The following is a 21,566-nucleotide window of genomic DNA, read 5'->3' on the forward strand; positions in this document are numbered from 1 at the left end:
TGTGTCTTGTGGAGGTCTGGGGTCTTTCCAGCCTCAAAGATCCTGCATAGCAGTGACCTCCCCTTCTGGTCATGGTGAGTATTTCAAGAATGATGATGCTTTCTAGTGACACTTCCAGCTATTGCTTGATTGAAGAGCTTGGGACCTAGATCTGGATCCAACACATGACTGCTCACGGTTCTGCCACTAGATCATCAGGCTGGTCTTCAACTCCTGTCTTTCAAGTAATGAAATATCTTTGAAGATGGCTGGTATTCAGAAGTATGGTTTGCTCCTGAAAAACTTATTCTGTTTCTAAAGTGCTACTGCTGCAAACTCTCCCCTCAGTAGATTAGGTGGCATTTTATGTCAATGCAAATTGATATGTTCTATGACAAAAGTATCAGTTTCCTTTGCCTTTATTTTTTTTTTCATAATGTTTTTTTTCTCTGATTTGTTGTTGATGTTGCAGCAAAAACACACTCAGGAGTATGGAAAGATCTTCAAGTCTCACTTTGGTCCACAGTTTGTAGTGTCCATTGCAGATCGAGACATGGTTGCTCAGGTGCTCCGGGCGGAAGGTAGAACTCCACAAAGAGCTAACATGGAATCCTGGCAAGAGTACAGAGATTTAAGAGGGAGAGCTACAGGACTTATTTCTGCGTAAGTATGGTTACTTTTTTCCCTTCTTAATTTGTATTATCAAAGCATGTTAATCTTCTGAAGTACTATATAAATCAGCCTGGTGGTTTTTTTCATTTAGCATATGATTGGTTCAAGAAGAGTTATCTGCCTCTGAAAGCTTGCATGTAACATGATTGTGTGTGTGTGTGTGGGGGGGGTGTATGAGGGTAATTGTCCTTGTGAAGCATTCACAGTAATCAATGATGTAATGTGTTTATGCAAAAGGGAACCAATCTTTTTGTGAGTCATGGCCATTCTCTTACTTTGATGAGATAAAATTGCAGTAGCAAAAGGCTTTATATAGTGAAAGCCTGATAATGCATTTAACACTCACATTACACCAAAATCTCAAGGTTAAAATATAGGTCAGATTCAAAATAATGGCTCCTTGTTGATATATAAGAATTGGAAAAGGTGCAGAGAAGGGCAACAAAACTGATTGGGGTATAGAACAGCTTCCATACGAGGAGAGATTTAAAAAGACTGGGACTGTTCAGCTTAGAAAAGAGCTGAGTAAGGGTCAGGGGGATATGATAGAAGTCTATAAAATTGTGAACGATGTGGAGAAACTGAATAGGGAAGTGTTCTTTACCCCTTCATGTAACACAAGAACGGGAGTCACCCAATGAAATTAATAGGCAGTAAGTTGAAAGCAAAAAGAAGTAGTTCTTCACACAATGCACAGACAATCTGCAGAACTCATTGCCAGGGGATGTTGGAAAGTCTAAAAGTATAACTCTGTTCCATAAAGAATTAGATAAGATCATGAAGGTAGGTTCATCAAAGGCTATTACCCAAGATGGTCAGGGACACAGCCCCATGCTCCAGTTGTCCCTAAACCTCTGCAAGAAGCTGAGACTGGATGATAGGGATGACAGGGCAGCAGACAAGTTAAGGAGAATGAGAATGAGGATGGAGTACTGGTTCTGTGATCTGGCTTAAAAAAGAGATCATTAGAGCCTTTGGTGAGAGCGGCTTCAGTTGAGTGTAAGGGGTGGAAGCCAGACTGACGAGGGTCTAGGATGGAATTGGAGAAGAGGAACTCCAGACAACGATTGTAGACAGTGTGTTCAATGAGTTTGGAGATGAAATGGAGAAGGGAGTTGGGGCAGTAGTTGCAGAGACTAGTGGGGTCACAGGTGGTTTTTTTTTTTTTTTTTAAGATATGAGAGACTAAAATATGTTTGTATTGTGAAGGCAAAGAGATGGAAGATAGTGAGCAGTTAAGGAGATGAGTCAGGTAGGGGATGAAAGTGGGCACAAGGGAGATCAGGAGATGGGATAGGATGATGTCACTGGGGCAAGTGGAGGGCCTGAAGGAGGAGATCAGAGAAGAATTTGTGCATCTGTGATGAGAGAGAAGGAGGAGAGAGTTGTAGGAGGGGGAAGGGAAGGCAAACTGAAGAGTCGGGGAAAGTCACATAATATTTTGTCATTTTTTTCCTGCTAGAAATCAGCAAGGTACTCTGCAAAGAGAGAAGTGGAGACAGGAAGATGAGACAGTTTGAGGAATGAGTAAAGGTGGTGAAAAGACAACTGGGATTGTGGGTGGCCCTTTCAATGGGAAAGGGGGGCAAAAGAATCAAGGGTGGAGGACAGAGAGGAATTAAGTGAATCAACAACCATATCAATGGAGGAAAGGGAAGAGAGAGCAGAGAGCAGATGAGAAGTGCACTGGAAGTGCTGATGGACTGGAAGTCATGGAAAGGCCAAATGACAGGGCATGAGAGAGGAGGCTGACAGGCAATGTTGAACGAGACTGAATAATGGTTGAAGAGGGGGAACTCAGCAACAGAGAGATCAAAGAGAGCAGTGCTTGGTAAAACCAAGTCAAGTGAATGGCTCTTTTTGCAAGTGGGATAGTTGAACCAGGGCTGCAGGTTGAAGGGTGAGGAAACATGCATTTACGGGGGTTGGATGGGTTATCAACATGAAATTACTCAGGGATGAGAAGGATGCATATGGTGGATTGTGAGGAGAGGAAGAGAGAGAGCCAGGAATCATAGCCGGAGAAGAAGGCTGATGGGAAGGAGTTGGGTGAATGGTAGTTGATAGCAACGTGGACAGGAAAAGGAGAGAAGAGTTGGATGCCGTGCTGTCCAAAAGAGAAGAAAGGGTGGGAAGGGGGAAGAGGGAGGGGTTGGAAGCAGCAGGAATGGGAGGGAAGCCCGACAACTCCACCGTGGCCTGATGCAGGGCAGGAGATGTGAGAGGAGAGGCCTCCATAAGAGAGGGCAAGTTTCAGAGGCCAAGCCAAACGAAGGGATTCAGGTATCTGAGAGCCAGGAGCTGGAGGGAGCAAGATATGAAAAGGTCATGGATGACTGAGACCTTTTTAGAGATGGAGTGGGCATTCCAGAGACAGCAAGAGAAGAGAAGGCAGTGGGGAGGTGGCGGGAGATGAAATTCCTCTCTGGTCCAGTAACTTTCTGTAATCTACAGCAGCATCCCATTCCAAGTGGAAGACTTTCAGCGGGAGTGCTTATTCAAATGACAATTTAAAAATGTTTGAAAGACTGTTGGTTTGTCTGCTTAAATAACGAAGAGAGAGACGGTGGGTGAGGTAATACCTTTAGATATTAGACCAGCTTCTGTTGGTGAAAGAGACAAGCTTTCCCCTTCTTCAGGTCTGGGGAAGGTACTCAGAGTGTCACAACTAAATACAAGGATGGAACAGATAAGGAGTCAACTCATGTTGCAAGAGACCATTCAAGGTGAAGTGGGCAGTTAACACTTCTAAAATCCTAGGCCAAAGGTGTGTTAGTAGTTTACAGATTGTTGTAATGAGCCATAAATCCAGTATCTTTATTAATGCATCCGATGAAGTGAGCTGTAGCTCACGAAAGCTTATGCTCAAATAAATTTGTTAGTCTCTAAGGTGCGACAAATACTCCTTTTCTTTTTGCGAATACAAACTAACACGGCTGCTACTCTGAAACCTATCTTTATACACATTGTAAGGAGAGTGATCACTTTAGATAAACTATTACCAGCAGGAGAGTGGGGTGGGGGGAGAGAAAACCTTTTGAAGTGATAAACACCCATTTTTTCATGGTCTGTGTGTATAAAACATCCTCACTGCATTTTCCACTTTATGCATCCAGTGAAGTGAGCTGTAGCTCACGAAAGCTTATGCTCAAATAAATTTGTTAGTCTCTAAGGTGCCACAAGTACTCCTTATCTTTATTAAGTCTATGATTTTTGGTGTCTAGTGGAGTTGTGAATATAAGTTCCCAGGCTTGTTTTTTAAAGATGTTGTGCAGGTTACCTTTGAGGATGAGGACTGAGAGGTCAGATACAGAATAACCGTTTTGTGAAAATTGTTTGCCCACAGGTGATATGGTGTATATGTCTTTTATCATTTTTGTGGGTGAGTTCATTTGAGTGTAACGATTCTCTCGTTTCACCCATGTAGTTTTTGGGGGCATTTAGTGTACTGATTGAGGTACACCACATTTTGTGATGGGCATGTGTAGAACGTATGGATCTTGAAAGGTGTGTTTGTTGGGGGGATATTGATCACTGGAGCAGTGCAGATATGTTTGCAGGTTTTGCATCTGTTGTTATGGCAGCAACTAGTGCTGCTTTAAGTTGGTGTGTATGTGTTAGTTCCTTATCTGATCCACCTTGTACTTATCTGTAACACTCTTGAGTACCTTTCCCAGACCTGAAGAAGAGCACTGTGTAAATACAAAAGCTTGTCTTTTTCACTAACAGAAGTTGTTCCAATAAAAGATATTACCTCACTCACCTTGTCTCTCTAATGTCCTGGGACCAACATGGCTGCCACAACACTCAGAAGCGGATTTACCATGAAACAAACCGTGCAGTGGCACGGGGCCCCCAATGACAGGGGGGCCCCAAAATGCAGGACAAATATTTGACAACCTGCCCCTGAGTCCCAGCCAGCAGTGCAGCAGGGCTCAGGCAGGTACTGCATGCCATGGCTGGTGGCCCCACGCCGCACACGGAAGTGGACGGCTGCTGGCACGTCTCTGTGCGCCCCTGGAGCGGGGAGGAGGTGGCTTCGTGCGCTACCCCCAGCCCGGGCAGCACACGGAGACCTGCTGCCCCCCTCCCTGCAAGAGGTGCGCAGAGACATGCCAGCAGCAGGGCCAAGGCGGCTCCTTGCCCGCTCTGCCTCCCTCCCTCCGTGCCGCTGCCCCCGCCCTGAGCGCCGACTCTGCAGCTCCCATTGGCCACTCCCATCCTCCCTCCCACCCCACAACCTCCTGCCCCAGCCCAGAGCCTGCACCCTGCTCCCGAACTTTCTCCCAGAGCCCGCACCCCTCACCCTGGATCTCCTAGTTTCAGCCCCGGGGGGGGGGGGGGGGGGGCTAGGACTTGGGGCACCGGGTTTCAGCTGTGGGGCCCTGTGGCCCCACAGAAAGGGCCCACAGACTCCTGGTTGAGAACTGCTGTTATACACATAGACATTATACAGACACATTATAGTATCTGAATTGGCATGAACCTGTTCAGCTCACATACTCTAAGTCAGTGGCTCTCAACCTTTCCAGACTACTGTACCCCTTCAGGAATCTGATTTGTCTTGTGTATTTCAAGTTTCACCTCACTTAAAAACAACTTGCTTAAAAAATCAGACATAAAAATACAAAAGTGTCATTGCACACTGTTATTGAAAAATTGCTGACCTTCTCATTTTTACCATATAATTATAAAATAAATCAATTGGACTATAAATATTGTACTTACATTTCAGTGTATAGTATACAGAGTAGAATAAGCAAGTCATTGTCTGTATGAAATTTTAGTTTGTACTGACTTTGCTAGTGCTTTTTATGTAGCCTATTGTAAACCTAGGTAAATATCTAGATGACTTGATGTACCGTTTGAAAGACCTCTACGTACTCTCTTGTTGAGAACCACTGTTCTAAGTTATGTAATTCTTAATGTATTAATGGTCTGTCTTGAACTTCTCGTACTGTAGGTGGTTAGGACTTGAAAAGTACCATATCTCACAGAAAGTAAACTTTGCTTACAGAAAACTTCCCCTAGATTTGGAATAAACATAACAGGGCTTGATATGCCAATAACAGGATTTGCTATATTAAATCAGACCAGTGGACCATGAAATCTGGTTATGTTGGATGTTTTGGGGAGAAAAGCACCAAATCTGTATAAAAGAAAACAAATTAGCAAAGATAAATGTATATTTAAAATTTCATTTTAATGGGAATATGTGTGATACTTTTGCAAACCAGAATCTCAGATGTGTTTTGTTGGTCAGGTACTGTATGTATATAGCAGGTGTGATTAAACAATTACCTGAAGACCCTTCCAGAATACTGACAGAAAGAGTCCTACAGCTCTAACCAGTGCACATTAATTAACTTACAAACTTGATTGCGTACTGTAACAGTGAGGTGAATTAGACAATGGAATGACTTGCCACCTTCAGTAAATACAGAATAAGAAACTTAAGAACATATTACTTGACACACCAGTGTCCACTATACTCCTTCCCAGTAGTGGTTTCAGTTTTACCAATTTGTTTATCACTCACTAATGAGAGACTCTTATTTAATTCATGAACTTCCTGCCTCGCTAACGATTGTCAGGAAGAATTGTACATAGATATTTTAAATTATTTCTTCTAGGGAAGGGGAAGAATGGCTAAAAATGAGGAGTGTACTAAGGCAGAAGGTCCTGAAACCCAAGGATGTGGCTGTTTTCTCTGAAGGAGTCAATGAAGTCATCACAGATTTAATTAAGAGAATCAACACTCTCAGGAGTCAAGAGGAAGATAGGGAAACAGTGACCAATGTTAACAACCTTTTCTTCAAGTATTCCATGGAAGGTGAGACACAGACCACATAATATCTGGAAAGAAAATTAATGCTAAACCATGTGATTATAATTAGGCATTTTTATCATAAACTGCCACTGCCACACTCGAGCTAATTTAAAACAATTAGATGGCTTGATCCTACAAATGCTTCACTTAACTAGCGCCTACTTCAGCTAAAGAATCAGTAGCATTCTTTCATCAGAGTCAGAACTAATCCCATATCTGCCTTGTGTTAAGGGTCACTTGCTACTGAAGTTCCCGCCTACAAACAAAGTGTAAACCCAAGGTCCTAACCACTTGTAATCATCCAAAATACTAGGGTACTTTTCACAAGTGTAGGGACATTAAGCTTCAATATACTTACCAAGTTCTAGGCCAAGGGGTCACATTTAGCCTCCCTAAATTCTGTCTTCAGTTTCAACAGGGAAAAGTATTTTTCTTCAGTGCCTACATCTGCCTAACTGTGGGGGTCTTACGCATTCTTCAGAAGCATCTGGCTACTGGTGGAGGCAAAGATACTTGACTAGATGGATCTCCTGTCCAATCAAATATAGCGATTCCTATGTTCTTATGTAACTGTTATGTAGCTTTTTTTTTGTGCATTTAAACATTTGTTTTATTCCTTTCCCAAATATCTGATTTTCAGCAGTGGTTGAATTATTAGTTTTTGTTTTAAAGTTTCATGTGGTTCTTTAACTGACACTGCATGAACTAGAGAGACAAGGGGAGTGCGGTAATATATTTTATTGGACGAACTTCTGTTGATGAGAGAGACAAACTTTTGAGCTTACACAGAGCTTTTCTTCAGATCTGGGAAACTTAAGAGTGTCACAGCTAAATACAAGATGGAACAGATTGTTTAGTGTAAGCAGTTAACATATATTTCCAGGGATCCTTCAAAGTGAAGTGACCCGTTGTCACCCCTCCAGTCATAGGAAGGAAAGGAAGTGGTGGTGGGGGGAAGCAACTAAGGAGGCATTGTTAGGGGTTATAGATTGTTGTAATAAGCCATAAATCCTGTGTCTCAATTCAATCCATGATTTTTAGTGTCTAGCAAAGTTATGAATTTAAGCTCCCAGGCTCATCTTTGGAAATGTTGTGCAGGTTCCCTTTGAGGTTGAAGACTGATAGGTTAGATATAGAGTGATCGCTTTGTGAAAAGTGTTCACCCACAGGAGATAGGGTGTTTTTGTCTTTTATCATTTTCCTGTGTGAGTTCATTGGAGAGTGTAATGATTGTCTGGTTTCACCCACATAGGTTCTGTTGGGGCATTGAGTGCACTGAATGAAGTACACCACATATTGTTGTAGGCATGAGTAGGACCCATGGATCTTGAAAGGTGTGTGTCGGGGATGTCAATCATTGTAGCAGTGGAGGTATATCTGCAGGTTTTGTATCTGTTGTTTGGGCAGGATCTGGTACTGCTTTGAAGTGGTGTGCCCCTGGCCTGTGAGAAGCTTGCTTCTGATGATGAGCTTGGAGAGGTTGTGGGATTGTTGGAAGGCCAGGAGAGGGGGTTCAGAAAATATTTCTTTCAGGATGGGGGTCCCCATTGAGTACGGGTTGTAGTTATTTGATGACACCCCGTATGAGTTCCAGTGTGGGGCGCTAGTGACAAGTAGGGGTGTGTGTCAGAGGTGGTTTTATTTCTGTATTGAAACAGGTTCTCTCAGGGTATTTGGGTGGCCTGTTCTATGATACAATCTTCTTTTCTGGTGGAGTGTCCTTGTTTGGTGAAGGCAGTTTTGAGTGTCCTGGACTTTCTCCTCAGAGCATATTCTGTGATATATGAGTGCCTGGTTGTAAGTAACAGATTTCTTGGTGTGTTTGGGGTGGTTACTGGATCTATGAAGGTAGGTGTGGTAATCCGTGGGTTTCTTGTATATAGTTGTCTGTAGGATTCCATTGTTGAAGCTGATTGTGGTATGAAGGAAATTGTTGCTCGTATGGGAATGTTCCAGAGAGAGTTTAATGGATAGGTGGTGATTGCTGAAGTTGTGGTGGAAGTCTATAAGGGAGTTTAAGTCGTTTGTCCAGAGAATGAATATATCATCGATGTATCTCAGGTATATCATTGGTTTCATAGTTCATTTGTCCAGAAATAATTCTTCAAGGTGGCCCATGAAGAGGTAAAAGGAGATAAAAGAAATAACTTTAACATCTCCTTTATCATAGAAAGGACACATAAGGAGGTCATTTAGTCTACCCTCTGTTTTATAAGGGACTGTACTATCCCTAAACCATCCCAAGTAAGTGCTAGTCAAACTAATTAAGCATGTTTTTGCAGACTTGGTTCTGTTCCTTTACCTTTTAATTCTGTACCATAAATAACTCAAAGAAAATAAAAAGAATGAAGGGACTGTAAATTCTGTGACTTTTCTCCTTTTCAGGTGTGGCAACTATTCTGTATGAATCCCGATTGGGCTGCCTGGAAAACAACATCCCAGAGAAGACTGTGGAATACATTGAGGCTCTGGAATTGATGTTTAGCATGTTTAAGACAACTATGTATGCAGGGGCAATTCCCAAATGGCTTCGTCCATTTATTCCAAAACCTTGGAGAGAGTTCTGCAGATCCTGGGATGGACTCTTCAAATTCAGTAAGATTTAATAATAGAAAAGTTCAACTTTGTCTCTGTAGCTGCTGTCACTGTATTTGAATAGAGCTTGTTGCATTTGTACCCTAAAATTATAGTAAGAAACTGGGGAAGAGGAAGAAAGTAGGAATAAAGTACAGTGTGAAATATTAAGGGATTATTTAGAGAAACTAGATGAACATTTGGGCTACATAGCAGAAAGAACTTCTTGACAACGAGATCTACTAGAATGTGGTGCGGTAATCTTTTAAGAGGCGTAGTGGAAGCCGCACTGATTGGGACAATTGGAATTAAACTGAACAGAAAACTAGGAAAAGTATTCTAGGAAACAATCCTTTATTGGCCAAGTGGTGGACTGTGCGGCCCAACACTTCTTTTCCATCACTATCTTCTATGTTTCTGTGAAATCATGCTTATTATCTAGAGGTTAAAGATATTCGGACATAAAGCTTATTTGTTTTGTTACCCCATTTACCCATCCACCTTGTTTGTCTGTCTTGTTCACCTGTTGCATTTCACAAGCCAAAGCTGAGCACGGGGGCCAAGGTTTTTCAGGAATTCTGGAGATATGTTGTCATAGCCCGCAGCTGTTCCACACTTGATGCTACCCAGTGTCTGTTCCAGCTTGGTTACAGTGAATGGTTCTGGGCAGCTTCTGATCTGGTGTACACATTTAAACATACGCCATTTGTTCCTCACTTGTCTTCACACCTGTTTCTCCAAAGGTGCTCTGGCCACTTTAAGTAGGTGTCCAGCTACCTGGTTGGGTGTCACTGAGGGTCGGCAGAGTGGAGGTGGCTGCTGCCCTGCTCCAAGGCTTCAGAGCAGACTCTAACACTTGCAGCTGGAGCGGGTAAAGCTCATCTTGTTGGTTGTCTCCTCCCATCTGGCTCGGCGAACAGAGTCCAACGATTCGATCAGATGGTCAGTGACATCTGGGTCACCAGATGCCTCATACTGCCCTAGCAAGGCAGCGCACTCTTCGTCGAGAGAGGGGATGTAGACGGGGCGGCAACCGCATGGGATAGCACCACAGAAGTGACAGTAGGTCTCATTTACCGAGATATGCTCGGCTGGTATTGTCACTACTCTCTTCTCCAGTGCTTCCCTGTATTTTTCCCTGTCTGCCTTTCAGAATCTCCACCACTTCTTTTTGGGACTCTTAACAACTGTGATCTGTAGCCTGATATGGATCAGCGACGGTCTGTGTTGGCTGCGTGGAAAGTTATCCAAGACTTGGCATGTTGCTGGCTGAGGATGGCCATGAACTGAACTGACCCAGCACAAGTCAGGAGAGTAGTCATGATCCCATCTAGTAGAATGGAACGTGCCTCACTGCTTAACATCATGGAGAAGGGCAAGGTTGTTTCGAGATGCCCAGTTTGCAAGTTGTTCACAGTTGGTGTCAACCTCCTTATATCCCCAGAGACAACAATGCGTTACCCCAGGTCTGTGTGCTTTTTCCAACTCTGTTCAACTTTTACATCAATGACCTGCCAACAATGGAGTCACGAAAGTTCATTTACGCAGATGACATCTGTTGCGGTACTCAAGCCTGGACATTTCACGAGCTTGATGCCACCTTAAACTGGGATATGATAAAGTTAGCTACTGTAAGACTGGGTGCCTCCAGCCAAGTGTCATAAAAACAGTTTCCAGTTTGTTCCATCTTCGCCACACCAGCACAACCCAAACACTGAATGTTTATCTGAATGGTCAGAAGGTGAAGCATGAAGTAGAACTGATCTATCTAGGTGTGACCTTAGACTGCACACTGAGTTACCATGCCCACCTGAAGAAGACAGCAGCTAAAGTTAAGACGCACAACAATCTTCTTAGCAAACTGGCAGGTTCTTCATGGGGTGCTCATGCTCCAACTTTGTGGATATCAGCCCTTGCCACCACCTATTCGGTGGTGGAGTACTGCACACCAGTTTGGAGTCGATCGTCACACACCAAACTGGTGGATCCGCAGTTACATGCCACCATGCATATCATCTCCGGCACCCTGCGTCTGACCCCACTCCCATGGCTTCCAGTTCTAAGCAATATTGCTCCACATCATATCAGATGAGAGGTTGCCACTGGCAAGTTACTGGAGAAAGTACGCACCAATTCAAGCCTGCTGCTGCACAATGACCTTTTTAAACCACCAGCTGCATGTTTGTCATCACGTCGCCCATTATGGTCTCATTTTCCACGCCAGGATGTTAGGGCAGAAACACTCTGGCGAGAGGAATGGATATCTGTCATAATCCCCAACCAGTCCCTTGTCGCTGACCCCACAATTTGCCAGTGAGATGGCAAAGTTTACAGATGATACAAAATTACTCAAGATAGTTAAGTCCAAAGTTGACTGCAAAGAGTTACAAAGGGATCTCACAAAACTGGGTGACTGCACTGCAAAATGGCAGATGAAATTCAATGTTGATAAATGCAAAGTAATCTATATTGGAAAACATATTTCCAGCTATCCATACAAAATGATGGGGTCTAAATTAGCTGTTATCATTCAAGAAAGAGATCTGGGAGTCATCACGGATAGTTCTTTGAAAACATCCACTGAATGTGCACTGCGGGTCAAAAAAGCTAACAAAATGTTAGGAACCATTAGGAAAGGGATAGATAATAAGAGAGTAAATATCATAATGCCACTATATAAATCAATGGTACGCCCACATCTTGAATACTGTGTGCAGTTCTGGTCAACCCATCTCAAGAAAGACATTAGAAATGGAAAAGATACAGAGAAGGGAAACAAAAATGATTAAGGGTATGGAACAGCTTCCATATGAGGAGAGATTTAAAGACATGGACTTTTCAGCTTGGAAAAGAAATGACTAAGTGCGGATATGATAGAGGTCTATAAAATCATGAATAAGGAAGTGTTATTTACTCCTTCACATAACACAAGAATCAGGGATCACCAATGAAATTAATAGGCTGAAGATTTAAAACAAACAAAAGGAAGTACTTCTTCACACAACGCACAGTCAACCTGTAGAACTGATTGCCAGGAGATGTTGTGAAGGCCAAAAGTATAACTGAGTTCAAAAAAGAATTAAATAAGTTCGTGGAGGATAGGTCCATCAAGGCTATTAGACAAAGTGGGCAGAGATGCAACTCTACACTCTGGATGTCCCTAAGCCTCTGACTGCCAGATGCTGGGACTCGATGCAGCAGATGGATCCCTTGATGATTATCCTGTTCTGTCCATTCCCTTGGAAACATCTGGTATTGGCCACTTTTGGAAGACAGGATATTGGGCTAGATACACCATTGGTCTACCCAATATGGCCTTCTTATGTTCTTACAGAAAAGTTTGAAAAATATTCCATTTGGAAACAATTTTGCCAATATGGTCTAGTAAGTCCCTTATTTTACATTACCAGTTCATTATTTATTTTAATCTGTTCTGTTGCTTGTTCCTCACTTGAAGTCAGAATCATCACTTGTCCAAAACCTATTCAATTTAATGGAAGCTTTTTCCCCATTGACTTCAGTGAGTTTTGGAACAGGAGCTCTGTAACAAAACCATCATCTCTTCAACTGACTGTGAACAAAATGAGGAATCAGCTCATGAACTCTTAAGAAATACTGAGTGTATTTCATGCAAACATACCTACTACTTAAAAAAATGAGGAAAGAAAAGTAAGGGAAAGTATGGCATATGGTTTAAAACATTCTATTTATAAGCATTTCAGTGGCCTATAATCACTCTGCGGAAGTGGAGTCCTGTTTTCATATTTCTCATTTAAAATTTGGGGGTATCAAAAACCCTCTAATCTTTTTACCCTGCAGAAGTGGTGCTAGGAAACATCTGCATATTACTTCATTCATATTGTAGCAGAATCTTCTTTTTCTACATTCCCCCAAATGTATACTTTTTGAGAGAAGTTTTGAGGTTCTTTCAGATTATTAACGATATAAATCTGTCATATGGCTGGAGCTGTATTGACCTATAGTAATTACTCCTGAGCGAAATTACGCACAAAAAAATTAAAAATTAGGCACCAAAAAATAAAATGTATTTAAAATAATATTTTAAAATTCTGAATGTAGGGGGCTCGGGGGGGGGGGTCTGGGTATGGGGAGATGGGGCTTGGTGGAGGGGGTCTGAGTGTGGGGAGCTTAGTGGGAGGGTCCAGTTACTGGGGGAGTGGGGTTTGATGAGGGGGATCCAGGTGCAGCTGGTTGGGGCTCAGTGTAGTGGGGGTCTGGGTGTGAGGGGCTCAGCAGAGAGGTCGAGGTGTAGGGGGCTAGGGCTTTTCAGGGTAAGGGTTCCATGGGTCTGCTTAACAGGGAAGCCCCAGATGCAGCCAAGGGGACGCCACATGCCGGACTCCTGCTTCCCCTTGCAATTCCCCTATCCCCGTTCTTCTCCATCTCATCCCCCTACTTCAGCTGGACAGCTCTGTGGTTGCAGAAATGAGGGGCGGAGGGGCAGTGGCATGTACCCTGTGTGCTTCCCCCATGCCTCACCCCTGTTTGGGTGTGGGAAACCCTCCCTCAACTGCACTCATGGTCATCCCACTGCCCGTGAGGCTTCTCTTTGCTTCCCCTGACGTTTTCTGCAGGGAAGCACAGGCATTCTGCGAGGGGGGTAGTTCCCGCAGAATTTCCCCAGGGCTAAAATGAAAGATGTGCAAGATCTATCAGGAAATCAAGTCCATACCCCTACACATATAAAATTATTCCCTATAATACATTTTTGATTGCTTTAAAGAATGCATTTGATGGGGCTTCTACCATTTCCCCTTGTGGAACACCCACCTCCAAAAACAAACAAACAAGCCCTTCCCCTGCAGACCTCTGATTAATATTAACAGCAACTGAACAACAACAGACTCCAATCTCTTTGTTTTCAGGTTTCTTTGTCACATTGTTTCTTTTTTGCAGTAGCACTTGCTGTGAAAAGGAATTAAAATATAGTTGGAGATTATGTGCTTTACCAAGGTCACCTGTTTGTTTGTGTGTGTGTTTGTCTGTGTGGTCTTCATGCAAGAATATGCCAATTATGGTTCTTTTTTCTATGAGGTCAGCATCTGACCAATCTGTGGGGTGGTTTAAGCATTGTGGTATGACCTCTTCTTTAGCATAACCCACCTCTACACTGGAGGTGCCATGTTTGTAATCACCGAAGTATAAATCGGAAAGAAGGGAGGAAAGAAAAGAAGGGCTGAACAATGATTAGGGGATTTTTTTAATTTTTTTTTTTTTTGGTCATTTAAAAGGTCAAATCCACGTTGACAACAAGATAAAGGCTATTCAGTCCCAATTGGACCAAGGAGAAGAAGTAAAAGGTGGGCTACTCACCTATCTCCTAATGACTAAAGAGCTTACTGTGGAAGAGATCTATGCTAATATGACTGAAATGCTTCTGGCAGGAGTGGACACAGTAAGATTATTATATCATTTTCTGTTTGGACAATTTTATTGCTGTATAAATCCACTCCATTTGCAACCTTGGGCCAGTGCTGTGTAAGCGTTTTTGTGCATCATAAATTGCATGTATGAATCATGGAATCATAGTAGTAATGGAAAATATGTACTAGTTCATATAGTCCATCCACTGAAGCCAAAATATACTCTCTACAGTGCAATTTGATTTTGAACTTTGTAAGTGATGGGGCTTCCACCATTTTCTATAGGACACTACTTCACAGTCTAATAGAAATATATGTATTTGTTAGTTTTTCTTAAATTCCCTTTTCTAATTTGGGGATGGAATAAATATTTAATGGCCCTTCAGAAAAAAGGAAATAGGCAACTCTATTGAGGGTCTCTCTTTAAAAAAATAGGTATATTTAGAACTTGCTAATAGATTTTGATATATGTACAATTAATCATTGAGAGACATTATAGATAAGATACGTGGCCTCTGTTAAAGTCCCTTTGTACCACTAGACTGATATCAAGGGGATCTTAGACCAGCCGTATGGGGATGATGTGAAGTCACAAGCATGGAGGAAGCCTGAACTCTGTGCCGTTTTTCTGCCAGCCCTGCTGGTATAGGGGGCATGATGGGGTGTGGTGGGGGCATTCGAAGGCAGGGGCGGGGCATGATGGAGCCTGGTTGGGGGGGCAGGCAGCGAGGCTAGAGTATGATACACATAATGCCTAAGGAACCATTCTTGACAGTCCATGTTAGAACATCCCTGTGGATTAGAGATTGGGGTGGCATAAAGGTGGTTTTAGAGCCACCTCTGCCTTCCCTGCCCCACAGCATGGGCTCAGCACAGCTGAGAATTGCATTCTAGGATTGGGTTCATCCACAGAGATATAAATGAGCCATGTGCTGGAGATTGTAATTAAACTTTTTGGATCAAGCCTAGAAGGGTTTGATGAAGATCTATAACCCTCTACAAGCTTGTTTGCCAGTAAGCTTGAAATAAAAATCCAGCTCATTTGTTGCTAATTGGATTCAGCTTTCTCTGGGTGTGAGAGCGGTCTGGAGGGATGGTTGGGAAAAAAAGAAACTTTATTAGCCTCAGAACAAAAAGCATATGTAAGGGCTTATTTCTGTATTAGAATTACTCGGTTGGTTAAGTTTTCCAGAGGCTTATGAGCTTGGTGAGCTTTTTATTGTTTATTTAAATAAAACACAATTTATTCATCCCATTAGTTTTCCAGCCTTTCAAAGCCCTAATTTTCCACTTTTAGGCGGAGAGAGTTTTCATTAAACCAAAAGAGCAGTATACTAGTTCATGACAACAGAGTCTGTGTTTGCATTTATACAGCTTTCTCAACTAACAATGATTATTTTATGAGAAACATGTGCTTCTGGCTTCCCCCCTTCTGGTACATGATAGAAATGGAGGGAGCCCTGTTTCCCCAATGCTGGCGTTTCAGGTTTTGTTACATGATGGAAACTGAAAGAGCTCACAAGGATTATTAAAGATTTTGAATAAATTTCTAAAGCTGTTATTTGGCTTCCAAGCATTTTGGCTGTTGTAGCACAGAGCCAGTTTTGAAGAGGATATGAAGGACCTGGGAACCTGAGAGGAGACACTGTTTATATCACAATAACTCTTGTGTGTAGTTTGGCACAACTGTCAGCCTCTTCAGAGAGGAGCAGCCCAGAACTGAGCTGTAGTGAAGGATGTTATAGGGACGGAAGGCTAAAAAGAGGATTCTTGGGCTATTTCTACCCTGAAATGTAAGCCCAGGGTTTGAATTCTGGCTCAAGCCTAATCTCCCTTCCATCTACACACAAATCGCACTAACCCAGGGCTCTGACCCAGGGGCACCCGCCCAGGGGTGGAGGGTCCGAGCCTGAGTCCAGCTGGGTCCGATGGTTCAAGCCCTATTGCTTTGCAGTGTAGATGCTGCCCCACTGAATTTATGCACAGGGAGTCCGCAAAAAGTATTACGCAATCCCACCAGCCAACTTTTTGCCCATTGGACAGTCTTCTGGTGGCTGGTCAAGTTTTTCCACACTGCACTATGAACAAAGGGCAGAGTGTTCACATTTTGGGAGGGCGCAAGGAAGTCAGGGATATGTGTGATTGGTCTTGGGTTCACAGAATGCAGTGTAGACGCTGGAGCCCCAGGTTGAGACCCAGGTTTCAACAATTCCTAACTTGGGGTTACAAATGAGTGTAGATGCACAAGCCCTAGGTAAACAAACCCATGGTCTGCTAACTCATGTTCTACTAACCCTGGGCTTACGTTGCAGAGTAGACACATTTGGGGACAGGATTTTCAGCATTGTGTCCTATTTTTGCAAATAAACACAAACTGAAAAGGTCACTGTCATGTCAAACTTGCTCTCTGATTCCAATTTTGTAAAGTTATACCAACAGAAATATTTCCATAAATTTGTTTTTACCAGTATATTGTTGGCAACCCAAAAATTCCAACGTTGTTGTAGTGCATGAGAACCTGAAAGTAAAATTGATTGGTAACTAACTATACAAAAATGAAACTGAATAATCTGTTTTCATTATATAAACTGAGAAAAATGCAAACTCAAACCACATTATTTTTCAATGGTGAAAAATAAAGTAGAGATTAAATCTTCTTTCACTTTTAGTAATCGAAGATGTTATTTATAAAAAAGTAAACTGCCATGTTTGCCAAGGGACACTGAATCAGTCAGTCTTGGAGGTATTCTGTCTGTGGAGAGGAGTTCTGAGGGAAGCAGGTTCAAAAGAGGCTGCTGTACCTTCTTTTTGGATGTGGTAACATGTGGTCTCCGACACACACATGCACCTGAACCAACTTCAGTCATTTAGCTGGTGTAGAGAAGGATGGGGACATGGCTCCTGTTCTTGTGTCCTATCCCTGCCTTTGTGCGCTTATGCAGGGCAAGCCACATTTGGAATTTATGATTTTTAATATGCCAGTGTCTCCTTAAATGCCTAATTCTGAAACCTGTAATTCTGTACAGTCTTTCATGATCATTAGTATCATAAATGTGTGATTTGTTTTCTTTGAATATGTCATTTTAATGGAAACAGCTTATTCATGAAGAGAGTAAAAAGGTGAATTATGCTGGGTTGTTTTAAACTCTGATTTATACACACACTCCCCTTAAGCATTGATAGGAAAACTTTCCATAGGAGGTAGAATTATGTCATATTGGTAGTTTCCAACTGCTGGAAAATGCATATTATGTTACAACATCACTTACTAAATGATGAGATATAATTCTAGAAATGGTAATATCAATGTTATCGTTACTAGGATTCTGTGAGGAGAATGCAATATGCTTACAGTGGGTGGAAATGGTCTGCATAGCATTCTATCATCCTGCAGAATATTTTTGTTGGGAGGAAAGGCACAGCAGTAATTGAGAACTAGCTAATAATTTCATCCATTCATGTTTATAGCTTTTGTATTACATATATCATTTTGTAGTTTACTTTTCTTGTTGCTTTTTGATCTTTCACTTGTAGAAATACAGAGGAGGGGTAGTTCTGGTGTGTTTTTCCAGGTGGAAAAGGGCTGAGGTAGAGGATGATGTAGACTGATTCCATGCCCTGAAACCCAGATGTTACTCATATCCTTTTGTTTTATAACTGTGTGTGTACATAGTGAATCCTTAGTTGAAAACTGCTTGTTTTTCCTGGCATTGAATTAAATATTTGTAGCTACTTTCATTATTTTTTTCTTTTTCCTGATGATGTTGGCGGTTTCTTTCTTAGACTTCTTTCACTTTGTCCTGGGCAACATACTTGTTGGCAAAGCATCCTGAAGTTCAGGAATCTGTGTATGAAGAGATAGTCAATAATCTGGGAAAAGATCAAGTTCCCACTTCAGATGATGTCCCCAAATTGCCACTGATTAGAGGCCTGCTCAAAGAAACCCTGAGGTAAGTGAAACTTTTAATGATCAACATGCAGTTGTCTGCCAGTTTCTTTCTGGTTATAGTGACTCTTGTGTCCAAGCTAAAATATGTTTTCAGTTTCTGCTATTGGTGGTGGTGGCTGCTATTACTTTTATTCATTGTATCACCAGTATACTCAGTGCATTCTGAGCAATTTAATATCATACATAGCACCTATATAATACTTTATGTTTCCTAAGTGCTGTATAAATATTAGCTAATTAATGCTCACAATGTTCCTGTAATAGATAATTAAGAGCTTGACTGTGCCGTTAGAGCACTGATCACTGTGAGGGACTGTGAAACCATACCACCTCAGCAGGAGTTCTGGAGAAGTTGTGCCTCAGGGAGTACAGGGAGAGTGTGCCCACTGCTACCATTCTTGAGGCCATGGACACATAGCCTACTTCTCCCTTTTAGGGGTGGCTAGCTCTGCTAGCCAGGAGCAGTACCTGTGCTCATGGAAGTAAAATGACAGAAGTATCATTATCCCTATTTCACAGATGGAGAAACTGAGGCATTGAGATTAATTTGTCATGTTACAGCTACCCATTATTTCACTTTTGTTTGCAATGTTGTTGAACCGTGTTGGTCCCAGAATATTAGCGAGACAAGGTGGGTGAGGTGATATCTTTTATTGGACCAGCTTCTGTTGGTGAAAAAGACAAGCTTTCAGACTTACGCAGAACTCTTCTTCAGGTCCGGAAAAGGTACTTTAGTCCAATAAAAGATATTACCTCACCCATCTTGTCTCTTATTATTTCTCTGGCAGAGCCAAAATTAGAACTAAAGAGATACTAGCAACTAGTCTTATAGAGACCAATAGACAGACCATGGCGCCCCACACTCTTTTGGTCCCCAAGAGAATCCATACTTGCTACAGTTCTTTTCACTCTGAGTATATGTTAATGTGGTAGCTAAACTGGATCTTTTGTAAACCTTTGTAAATTTTATAAATTATAGATGCTGAATCCCTCATTAACATTTGTCTGTAGGTTATTCCCAGTATTGCCAGGAAATGGTAGAGTGACACAAGAAGACTTGGTTGTTGGAGGATACTTGATACCTAAAGGGGTGAGTTGTGTGATGGCCTTATGGAGGGAGACAGGGAACAGATTTTCTTCATAGAATCATAGAAATGTTGGACTGGAAAGGACTTCAAAAGGTCATCTTGTATCCCTGGCCCAATCTCCTATAGGGGTATCCCTACCATGCTGAGGCAGGATAAATATACCTAGACCAGTCCTGACAGATTTATGTCTTTATGTATGGAAAGTCTTCCATTAAGACAGAAGTACACTTGTGTGACTTTGCAAGATATCACCAAAGATGGAAGCACAGGAAAGAGGAATTTATAATAGTGTTCATTTATGTGAAAAAAAATAATTTTATCACTGACTATGTTTTTTACCTAAATCCTGATGGAAATGTGAGTGTTTTCCTTATTAGAAGGACTGGTTCTCACCCTCTGATGAGTCTTTCAGTTTTGGCTTTACTCTTCAGTACCTTAGAAACAAAGAGGGCTGTTGATAAATTTGTATTAGGTTGCTATGATTAGATTTCAAACTAGAGCACACATTTAATTATTTTTGTAAATTAGTGTAATTTGGGGTATCAAACTCATTCTATCGGGAGAGGTGAATTTTTGTTTTAATTATGGTCATAGCCAAGGTATAAAATTAGGACTACAAACTACTCTCAGTTCACAGTGGAACTCTCATTGATACCATTTGGAGACTTACACAAGATGAAGGGTAGAGTATGCTTTTATAAAGTAACTAAGCTTAGAAGGCCTGATTCTCATTTACGTTAAGGCTCCCTGACATTGCTATAGAAGAGTTAAGTGGCCTTTTAAATGGATGTAAGTGTAATTTGCTCCTTTAAAATCCTTTTACATTGTCAGAGCAAAGTAAAAGGGCCTTAGTGTAAAGAAACAGACCCTTGCGTTCTTAACATTCTTTATTATTTATCTATTGCATTCAGCATCTCTCTTGGTTAAATGATCACCTTTAGTACTGCCACTATTTCTGATCTCTGTTTTCCTTTCTTCTACATTCTCATTTCTGTTTCTCTCCTTTTCCACTGTCTTGGCCTGAATCCACAAAGGGATTTAGGTGTTACCTGGAAAATCATCGGAATAACGAGAACCACATCACCTAGGCTCCCTATACAATGAATGGGGAGAGATAGGTGTCTAAGAATACAATCCACAAAAGTCAGCACACTAGGCAAGGAGCTAGCCTAAGCTAGCCAATGGGAAATTCTGACAAGAGTGGTATGTCCTAAGTTCCATCCATTTCTAGGAGATAGGCACCTAAATCTGGGCTGCAGGGAGGCACCTATCTCTGCTAGTGATCCACAACCAGGAATCATTCTGCTGCAGTCAGGCCTTAGTCATTTATTGTGAGAATGAGGGCATGTCTTCACTAGCACCATGGCAGCGCTTTAACATGGCTTGTGTAGTCACAGCATAGCGCTGGGAGAGAGCTCTCCCAGTGCTATAAAAAAAATACCTTCACAAGGGGAATAGCTATTACACCGGCACTTTACTGCGCTGAAACTTGCAGTGCTCAGGGGTGTGTTTTTTCACACCCCTAAGTGAGAAAGTTGCAGCACTGTAAAGTGCCAGTGTAGACAAGTCCTGAGTTAGGCATCTGTCTCACTCCACACAAACAACTGGCAGAAGAGGAGAGAGTGGTGCCAACCTTATAACCCAATGGTTAGAGTACTCACTTGGGATATGGGAGACCCAGGTTCAATTCTCCCCTCTATCTGATACAGAGAAAGGAGGTGGGAAAGGTTCTCCCCTCAGGACAGTGCTCTAACCACTGAGTTATGGGTTATTTTGACGTGGGGCTCCCTCAGTCCCTCCTGTTCAAGCTGTTGTGCTTTAAATAAATAGTTCGTCAGTGTGCCAAAGAGAGTGAGAATAATTTTATAGCCTGGTGAGCTGAGCATCCACCTGGCAGGTGGGAGACCCATGGTCCAGTCCCCTTTGTGGATATGAGCCTTTGTGTCTGTCTCCTCCCGTCTCCATCTTGCATTTCTCTTCCTGACACAATTCCCAGTTTTGTACCTATGCCTTCCCCATCCCTTCTGCTCTAAAATAATCATCAGTTAAATAATTAATGCTGACCGTTACAATGTTGTAAATAGACTTTA

General features: G+C 42.1%; 1 protein-coding gene across 1 annotated transcript in view; it reads left to right on the forward strand.

Annotated features, from left to right (window-relative positions):
- Window positions 1–21,566, forward strand: part of CYP27C1 (cytochrome P450 family 27 subfamily C member 1) — a 38,906-nt gene that overhangs the window by 9,225 nt on the left and 8,115 nt on the right. Inside the window, exons 2-7 of the mRNA XM_084642707.1 lie at window positions 452–642; window positions 6,285–6,484; window positions 8,867–9,076; window positions 14,308–14,471; window positions 18,223–18,389; window positions 19,400–19,478. Of these exons, the coding sequence (XP_084498833.1) occupies window positions 452–642; window positions 6,285–6,484; window positions 8,867–9,076; window positions 14,308–14,471; window positions 18,223–18,389; window positions 19,400–19,478 (1,011 nt within the window). The remainder of the gene's footprint in view (window positions 1–451; window positions 643–6,284; window positions 6,485–8,866; window positions 9,077–14,307; window positions 14,472–18,222; window positions 18,390–19,399; window positions 19,479–21,566) is intronic.

This window comes from Lepidochelys olivacea, assembly GCF_965140295.1.
Source record: "Lepidochelys olivacea isolate rLepOli2 genome assembly, chromosome: 11".
In the NCBI taxonomy this organism is placed as follows: domain Eukaryota; kingdom Metazoa; phylum Chordata; order Testudines; family Cheloniidae; genus Lepidochelys; species Lepidochelys olivacea.